Genomic DNA, 10432 nt, shown 5'->3' on the forward strand with positions numbered 1-10432 from the left:
ACACTATGACGTACATTTAAACCTTCATTGTCAACGGCGTTTACAAAACAAACATTGAACCAAAGACAAACAAACATTAAACCTATAGACTGTGATTTGCTCTCGTTCACTGCAATGCAATTTGCGGCATTTCCAAAACAATAACAGCGATTATCAAACGTATTTGCAATGCCATAACGTTGAAAGATCTGTTGCCCCGTGGACAATAAGGCACGTTACCTCCCCGCAAGTTAGATATTATCGGCATAGATGTTTGTCCGTATGTGATTTAAGGATTGGACCGAGTTGCATTGGCAGCCATAGAACATTCTTACCCCGCCGGGCTAAAACCGGATGTGACATTTGTGGGCGTTCCTGTCTAGCGTGGTGTCAGTCTATATATAGGAGGGGCTAGGGGGGTCTAGGGGGGGTCTAGGGGGGGGTCTAAGGGAGGGGCTAGGTTTCTGGCATTGTGAATTTATGAATAATAATTATTATTTCTTAAAGGGACATTTCACCCTTTTTGCATAACACTATATGTTAATGACATTTAGAAGATTTAGATCACTTTCCTGGGCGTCTTTATGTGTGTAATATGTGGTTTTAGATATTTTTGATTGTAGCAGTGAGCCTGTTGTCTCTGATGTCATGGACACTGGGCTCACTTACTTCCTGGACTACAATTCCCATAATGCTTTGGGGGCACTGCTCCTCCTTGTGGATAGTGTCGTACTGAGACAACATGTAGTCCAGGAAGTAAGTGAGCCCATTGTCCATGACATCAGAGACACCGGGCTCACTGCTAAAAATCTACCATATCTAAAACCACATATTACACACATAAAGACCCCCAGGAAAGTGTTCTAAAGCTCCTAAACGTCATTAACATCTATGTTTTGGCAAAAAGGGTGAAGTGTCCCTTTAAGAATGTCTTTTCACCGCAGTGTAAATTATCTAGTGTAATCCTGGGCTCTGCACTTCCTCTGCCAACCTGGGGAGAGCAACGGGCTGAACTCATGCTTCTCTCACTGCATGAGGAGTCCAACTTTTCACCTGACAGGGGGGGGGGGGGGTCCGTGGAAGAAGGAACACGTTATTCCAACCAGTTCCTTCCCCCTCCGTGACCTCCAGCAGCCTGGTGATGAGGTCAGAGGTTATGACCCCGTGTGACCTCCAGCAGCCTAGTGATGAGGTCAGAGTGCGTGGGGTGAAAGGTCAAGCCGTCCACCTCCATGGCCAGGTGGGCCGTCTTCCCGCTGCGCACGCCGTGACGCACCAACGATGACATCATCGACTCCTCCTACAATGAGAACAACAACATGACGCACCAACGATGACATCATCCACTCCTCCTACAATGAGAACAACAACATGACACACCAACGATGACATCATCCACTCCTCCTACAATGAGAACAACAACATGACACACCAACGATGACATCATCCACTCCTCCTACAATGAGAACAACAACATGACACACCAACGATGACATCATCCACTCCTCCTACAATGAGAACAACAACATGACACACCAACGATGACATCATCCACTCCTCCTACAATGAGAACAACAACATGACACACCAACGATGACATCATCCACTCCTCCTACAATGAGAACAACAACATGACGCACCAACGATGACATCATCCACTCCTCCTACAATGAGAACAACAACATGACGCACCAACGATGACATCATCCACTCCTCCTACAATGAGAACAACAACATGACGCACCAACGATGACATCATCCACTCCTCCTACAATGAGAACAACAACATGACGCACCAACGATGACATCATCCACTCCTCCTACAATGAGAACAACAACATGACGCACCAACGATGACATCATCCACTCCTCCTACAATGAGAACAACAACATGACGCACCAACGATGACATCATCCACTCCTCCTACAATGAGAACAACAACATGACGCACCAACGATGACATCATCCACTCCTCCTACAATGAGAACAACAACATGACGCACCAACGATGACATCATCCACTCCTCCTACAATGAGAACAACATGACGCACCAACGATGACATCATCCACTCCTCCTACAATGAGAACAACAACATGACGCACCAACGATGACATCATCCACTCCTCCTACAATGAGAACAACAACATGACGCACCAACGATGACATCATCCACTCCTCCTACAATGAGAACAACAACATGACGCACCAACGATGACATCATCCACTCCTCCTACAATGAGAACAACAACATGACGCACCAACGATGACATCATCCACTCCTCCTACAATGAGAACAACAACATGACGCACCAACGATGACATCATCCACTCCTCCTACAATGAGAACAACATGACGCACCAACGATGACATCATCCACTCCTCCTACAATGAGAACAACAACATGACGCACCAACGATGACATCATCCACTCCTCCTACAATGAGAACAACAACATGACGCACCAACGATGACATCATCCACTCCTCCTACAATGAGAACAACAACATGACGCACCAACGATGACATCATCCACTCCTCCTACAATGAGAACAACAACATGACGCACCAACGATGACATCATCCACTCCTCCTACAATGAGAACAACAACATGACGCACCAACGATGACATCATCCACTCCTCCTACAATGAGAACAACAACATGACACACCAACGATGACATCATCCACTCCTCCTACAATGAGAACAACAACATGACACACCAACGATGACATCATCCACTCCTCCTACAATGAGAACAACAACATGACGCACCAACGATGACATCATCCACTCCTCCTACAATGAGAACAACAACATGACGCACCAACGATGACATCATCCACTCCTCCTACAATGAGAACAACAACATGACGCACCAACGATGACATCATCCACTCCTCCTACAATGAGAACAACAACATGACGCACCAACGATGACATCATCCACTCCTCCTACAATGAGAACAACAACATGACGCACCAACGATGACATCATCCACTCCTCCTACAATGAGAACAACAACATGACGCACCAACGATGACATCATCCACTCCTCCTACAATGAGAACAACAACATGACGCACCAACGATGACATCATCCACTCCTCCTACAATGAGAACAACAACATGACGCACCAACGATGACATCATCCACTCCTCCTACAATGAGAACAACAACATGACGCACCAACGATGACATCATCCACTCCTCCTACAATGAGAACAACAACATGACGCACCAACGATGACATCATCCACTCCTCCTACAATGAGAACAACAACATGACGCACCAACGATGACATCATCCACTCCTCCTACAATGAGAACAACAACATGACACACCAACGATGACATCATCCACTCCTCCTACAATGAGAACAACAACATGACGCACCAACGATGACATCATCCACTCCTCCTACAATGAGAACAACAACATGACGCACCAACGATGACATCATCCACTCCTCCTACAATGAGAACAACAACATGACACACCAACGATGACATCATCCACTCCTCCTACAATGAGAACAACAACATGACACACCAACGATGACATCATCCACTCCTCCTACAGCTTCTAACCATTATTTGACACTTTTGGTTGTTGAGAAACAGCTCCTAAAACATTATTTGACACTTTTGGTTGTTGAGAAACAGCTCCTAAAACATTATTTGACACTTTTGGTTGTTGAGAAACAGCTCCTAAAACATTATTTGACACTTTTGGTTGTTGAGAAACAGCTCCTAAAACATTATTTGACACTTTTGGTTGTTGAGAAACAGCTTCTAACCAGCTTCTGTTGTTGAGGAACAGCTCCTAAAACATTATTTGACACTTGTGGTTGTTGAGAAACAGTGTGTGTGTGTGTGTGTGTGTGTGTGTGCGTGTGTACCTTCTCCACAGAGGGCAGGGCAGCGCTCCAGTCCCGTAGCGTAGCCTCAGAGGTTGTCGGTTCCATTCCCAGTCCTCTGCGTAGATACCTCTGGTGGGCGGGGCATGTCTGGAGGAGGTACAGCCCACAGGCCACGGCGTAGCCCCCCCAGTTAGACACACCTGTCAATCAACCAGAGAGAGAGAGAGAGAGACAGACAGACAGACAGACAGACAGACAGACAGACAGACAGACAGACAGACAGACAGACAGACAGACAGACAGACAGACAGACAGACAGACAGACAGACAGACAGACAGACAGACAGACAGACAGACAGACAGACAGACAGACAGACAGACAGACAGACAGACAGTAATGAGCAAGTTGCACATGTTGAGTGAGAGCCAGAACATCTGACAGCCATTATGGCTGGTACTGGTATGTGTACCAGTTGATACAGTCGTACATCATCTGCTCCTCTCGTACCCAGATCTCTTTGTGTATGATGACAAATATACAATGTATAATACCGGTAATATGTGCCTCAGGGATAGAGCGGCCGGATGGAGAACCGTGAGGTTCGGAAAGACAAATGTCAGTGTGAAAAGCACTGTAAAGCCTTGAGTATGAAAGGTGCTGTATAAATAAACGCACTGTAAAGCCTTGAGTATGAAAGGTGCTATATAAATAAAAGCACTGTAAAGCCTTCAGTATGAAAGGTGCTATATAAATAAACGCACTGTAAAGCCTACAATATACCGGTAGTACTGTATCATACCATATTCTCAGTTCGATCCAGGGCTCCCCCAGAGTTAGACTCTGAACCCCTAATTGATCCCCATGTGCAGGTCGGTGCCTTGCATGGTTTCCTCTGCCATCGGTGTGTGAATGTAATGTATGTGTATATAATATAATGTAATGCACAATCTACAGTATGTAAAGTGCTTTGGATAAAATATCTATATACTCTAAATGCTCCAATTTCCATTTATATAAACTCCTTGACTGTCATGATGACACACTGAAGACACTGACTCTGAGGAAGAAGATGATATTGTCTAAATACAAACCCGGGAAACATACAGCATTACAATGTGTAGAACATGGAAAGTCTGTTGCATGCTCTAAAAGTGTGCAGATGGGAAATGGGCACAATGAGAGAAGATGCAAATCTCCAAGAAAATCCAGAACTACTACATAGACCTGCAGATATATCGACGAAGACCACTCCAGTGAGATTAATAAAAGCTTTGACATAGATACTGGTCTGCTGTTCTGATTCTTTGTTTTATAGCTGTTATATTTCGTTTAGAGATTTGGTGTTTTAGGTATAGCATTTATGATATTTGTCATCATATGCAAAGAATGAATGAATGAATGACCTTTATTTATAGAGCACCCTTCTCAGCACGAGTGCACAGGGTGCTTTACAATAGTACAAAAATAAAACTGTAACAACAGCAGGCAGCCATTATCACAGGGTCAACAGTGAAAAAACATAGCAACAAAAAGGACAATAAAAACACACAGATAAAAACATAAACAGTAGAAAAAACAGTGTTATAGGTGACCAAATGCCTGTCTGAACATGAATGTTATCAGTTGTTTTTTAAAAGAGGCCTCAGAAAGGACAGTTCTTAGGTCCAGGGGGAGGGCGTTCCACAGCCTAGGAGCTGTCACTACAAAGGCTCGGTCACCCTTAGTTTTTAATCTGGTCCTGGGGACCACGAGGAGGTGCTGATCGGCTGATCGGAGTGAACGTGTGTTTGTGTAGGGTTGAATCAGTTCGGTGATGTAGGCAGGGGCTTGGCCGTGGAGTGCTTTTTGGGTGAAAGTGAGGATTTTTAAATGTATTCTGTATTGTACTGGGAGCCAATGCAGTGAGGCTAGAATGGGTGTAATGTGACATGACTTTTTTGACCTGGTGAGTAATCTGGCAGCTGCATTGTGAACCAGTTGCAGTTTGTCAATGGATGTTTTGTTGAGAGTTGAGACAGGTGAAGAGTGAATTACAGTAGTCTAACCTGGAAGATATAAATGCATGTACGGACAGTTCTAGCTCAGAGTGGGAGATGATGGACCGGAGTTTTGCAATATTTCTGAGGTGAAAGAAACAGGTGCGAGTGAGTGATTTGCATGGTTGTCTAGGTGCATGGACTGGTCAAAAACCACACCCAAGTTTCTTAGGTGTGGGCGGATGTTTTGCTTGAGTGACCCCATAAAGGAAGCCACTTTAGTGACAGTCTTGTCCGAACAATCAGCACCTCCGTTTTTGTTGCGTTCAGCTGCAGGAGGCTGCTCCCCAGCCAGTTGTCAATAGCGAGCAAACACTCCTGGAGGGTGGTTAAAATGTCCAGTTTGTCCGGTTTGAAAGAGCAGTGGAGCTGAATATCGTCCGCGTAACAGTGGTATTTGATGCCAGATAATTTATTTATGAGGGGGCCTAGAGGTAACATGTAAATGGCAAAGAGAAGTTTCCCTAATACAGACCCCTGTGGAACGCCACACGAGAGGGGTGCAGGGTCCGATCTAAATGGGCCCACGGCAACTGAGAAACATCTGTCTCTTAAGTACGAGGCGAACCAATCAAGGGCGCTCCCGGAGATGCCCACCCACTCGCTGAGCCTCTCCAACAGAATGCTGTGGCAGACCGTGTCGAATGCCGCACTCAGGTCCAGTAGGACCAGCACCGAGCACTCACCAGAGTCGCTGGACATCATAATGTCATTAGACACTCTGAGCAGTGCAGATTCCGTGGAATGATGTTTACGGAAACCAGATTGATATTTGTCAGAAATGTTGTGTTGTGTCATGTGGGAGGTAAGCTGTTCGGCAACAACCTTCTCCAGTAGTTTAGAGGTGAACGGCAGCTTAGAGATGGGCCTATAGTTGTTGTGGATGGTGGGGTCCAGGTTTGGTTTTTTGAGGAGGGGCTGTACGACCGCCTCCTTAAAATAGGCTGGGACAGAGCCAGAGGCCAATGAGGTATTAATGATGGACACTAAGCTGGGGCCAACAGAGCTAAAAACTTATTTTAGCATGGAAGTGGGCAGGATGTCTAGTGGGCTTGAGGAGGACTTCATGGAGCTCACTAAAGTGGTGAGATCTTCCAGAGAGACCGGTGAGAAACTGCTCAGAGAAGCTTGGGTGGCGCGCTGGAGAGGGGGGGGGGGGGGGGGAAGGGGAGGGAGTGATGTTTGACAGGATGTTGGCAACCTTGGAAATAAAAAACTGAAGGAAGCCGTTACAGTCCTCGTTTGACAACACAGGTGTAGCAGGGGGAGGGGGGCTGACAAGTGTGTTGATGGTTTGGAATAATATTCTGGGGTTGTGTTTGCTGGATGAAATGATGTTGCTAAAATATGCAGCCCTGGCACGCCCTACTGAATCGTTATATTCCGCCCTTAGGTCTTTGAGGTAGAGACGATGGACCTCTAACTGAGAGGACTTCCATTTCCTCTCTCTGGATTAAATTAAGAGCATCTGATAAATGACTACATTGTAAATAAATAAAATTACATGTGATACGTAAACAGACCTCATTCTGATAGTTTCCCTTCTGCTCTCTGGTGCGTGTGTGTGTGTGTGTGTGTGTGTGTGTGTGTGTGTGTGTGTGTGTGTGCATGTGAGTGTGAGCGTGTATGCGTGTGTGTGTGTGTGTGTGTGTGTGTGTGCGTGCGTGCGTGCGTGCACGTACCAGCAGTAACGGCGTAGTCAGCAGAAACGTCACAAGCGATCAGCTCTCCGTTGGGCATGTGACCTTTGACCTTGTCCTTCACTTTACCCATTCCTAGTTCATTGCCCCCGTCACCTATACCTGCACGCACACACACGCACACGCACACACACACACGCAGTCACACACGCACACACACACACACACACACGCACACACACGCACACACACGCACACACACACACACACACACACACACACACACACACACACACGCGCACGCACGCACACACGCGCACACGGCATGTAACGATTCACTCAACTCACGATACGATTTTTCACGATATTTTAACACACAACATTTCATTAAATTATATATAATTTATACACAGTTCTTATTTAACTACTTTGCGAAAGAAATAGCATTACTTTTGACAGTGCAGAAACAACCTTTGTGAGCCATCTGATTGGTCCCTGACTGACCAACCAACAGCCTCGATAAAGAGGTACAATTATGCATTTATTTAAAAAAAAACAATATGTGACTAAATTTGACTGAGGGATATTTTTTAATTTTAGTCTTTTCATGTCATGTGAAAGCAGGGAATCATAGCTTCAAATTGACATATTTGGTTGTTCAGTTTGGTCCACCGGTTTTGGAGACATGGCTTATAGAGTAATTTAAATGTCTTGCAGAGAAACAGCGAGTTGAGAAAACGGGCTTGAAAGGTTCACTTCTGTGGACTCTAACATTACACCTATAGCTACATGTTTAAGCATTTAGTTCATATTTACATGTCTTCTGTGGTCTCTAACATTACACCTATAGCTACATGTTTAAGCATTTAGTTCATATTTACATGTCTTCTGTGGACTCTAACATTACACCTATAGCTACATGTTTAAGCATTTATTTCATATTTACATGTCTTCTGTGGACTCTAACATTACACCTATAGCTACATGTTTAAGCATGTATTTCATATTTACATGTCTTCTGTGGTCTCTAACATTACACCTAGCTACATCTTTAAGCATTTATTTCATATTTACATGTCATATGTGGACTCTAACATTATACACCTACAGTAGCTACATGTTTAAGCATTTATTTCATATTTACATGTCTTCTGTGGTCTCTAACATTACACCTATAGCTACATGTTTAAGCATTAATTTCATATTTACATGTCTTCTGTGGTCTCTAACATTACACCTATAGCTACATGTTTAAGCATTAATTTCATATTTACATGTCTTCTGTGGTCTCTAACATTACACCTATAGCTACATGTTTAAGCATTTATCTCATATTTTCATGTCGATTTCAGCTCTGACATTTATTTCAGACAAGCTCTAGTATGTGATATTAACTAAAAAGGTATGTGTTAATTAGGCCTACCTGAGGTCGTTATCCCAGGTATTGTCTCAGCTGTGATGAACAGGTCGTCGATCGGGTCCACCAGGTGTTTGATGTTAATTCCTCTCATGTTGTAATAGTTTCCGTCCTCAGCCCGACCGCTGCGCTCTATCGCCACCAGGTGGTCAAACCTAGGAGTGCATTAAGAACAGTTAAGACTATCTCTGACAGTGAGTGAACACATGTAACCAAATTTAGAGATGCAAAATGATCGATTAATTGGACATTGATAACCTCATGGAGCGATTGGCCGGGTTAGTTGATGAGCGGCATTTTGTTTTAGGACCCAAAGGAACGTTCTCGTCCCCAACTGAAAAACATTTTGTTTTAGGACCCAAAGGAACGTTCTCGTCCCCAACTGAAAAACATTTTGTTTTAGGACCCAAAGGAACGTTCTCGTCCCCAACTGAAAAACATTTTGTTTTAGGACCCAAAGGAACGTTCTCGTCCCCAACTGAAAAACATTTTGTTTTAGGACCCAAAGGAACGTTCTCGTCCCCAACTGAAAAACATTTTGTTTTAGGACCCAAAGGAACGTTCTCGTCCCCAACTGAAAAACATTTTGTTTTAGGACCCAAAGGAACGTTCTCGTCCCCAACTGAAAAACATTTTGTTTTAGGACCCAAAGGAACGTTCTCGTCCCCAACTGAAAAACGGCTGCAGAGACTTCTTATATTGCTTTGATGCATAATGAACATTAAACAGTTTGACTGATTAAAACGCGCAACCCGCATGTTAATCAAATACCCTACGCTGCAGAGATTGTTGTATTACCTTTAGAGCATACGCTGAATTATTTGGGCTTTTGATCCGTGAAAATCCGGCGAAAAAAGGTTCCCTCCGTTTGTTATGATCCGATCGCTCACCCGCCATCTTGGCAGGTGACGTGATCGCAGCACAAGACCCGCCCCCATGAGGAGTTGTAGTCCGTTCATTTGCATTGGCCTCAATTTCCCAGAAGCCCTATAGCAGCCCACAGCATGTATTGATTTCCGATTTCGTCATCAAACGTAAAACCATCTACCGTCTCTATCTCCGCGGCAAAGACAGAGTTTATTTTTATTTGTCGTAAATAGCAGTGCCAGTAAAACCTGGATTAAACAATTCCCGGCAGTCAAACTGTAACGAGCACCAAGTACCCTCACTAAAAACGCCGGGACAACAACGCTCCACACGTCCCAAACTCTTCCCCCTTCTGGCTCCAAAACTGTGGAATGCACTTCCCATTGCAGTCAGAACTGCAGCATCACTCCCAACCTTCCGCCGTAGTCTGAAAACCCACCTCTTCAGACTCCATCATGGCCCATAGCACTTACCGCACCCCCTTAGATAGCATTTCTGTAGACTTAGATAGCATTTGATACAGACTTATAGCATGTTATGTAGACAGCACTATAATTGCATTGTATGTAGTCATAGCACGTCATAGTACATTATGTATAGCATAGTAGTATAGATGTATAGTTT

General features: G+C 44.4%; 1 protein-coding gene across 1 annotated transcript in view; it reads right to left on the bottom strand.

The window, feature by feature from the left end:
• Nucleotides 1-721: 721 nt before the first annotated feature.
• The window catches only part of dglucy (D-glutamate cyclase), a 20496-nt gene continuing 10785 nt past the window's right edge, over nucleotides 722-10432 (bottom strand). The window contains exons 12-15 of the mRNA XM_080783777.1: nucleotides 8948-9096; nucleotides 7567-7686; nucleotides 3887-4047; nucleotides 722-1279 (exon numbers count right to left, since the gene is read on the bottom strand). Coding sequence (XP_080639903.1) covers nucleotides 1127-1279; nucleotides 3887-4047; nucleotides 7567-7686; nucleotides 8948-9096 — 583 coding nt within the window. The 3' untranslated portion in view covers nucleotides 722-1126. The remainder of the gene's footprint in view (nucleotides 1280-3886; nucleotides 4048-7566; nucleotides 7687-8947; nucleotides 9097-10432) is intronic.

This window comes from Protomyctophum bolini (genome assembly GCF_963924005.1).
Source record: "Protomyctophum bolini genome assembly, chromosome: 15".
Classification (NCBI taxonomy): domain Eukaryota; kingdom Metazoa; phylum Chordata; class Actinopteri; order Myctophiformes; family Myctophidae; genus Protomyctophum; species Protomyctophum bolini.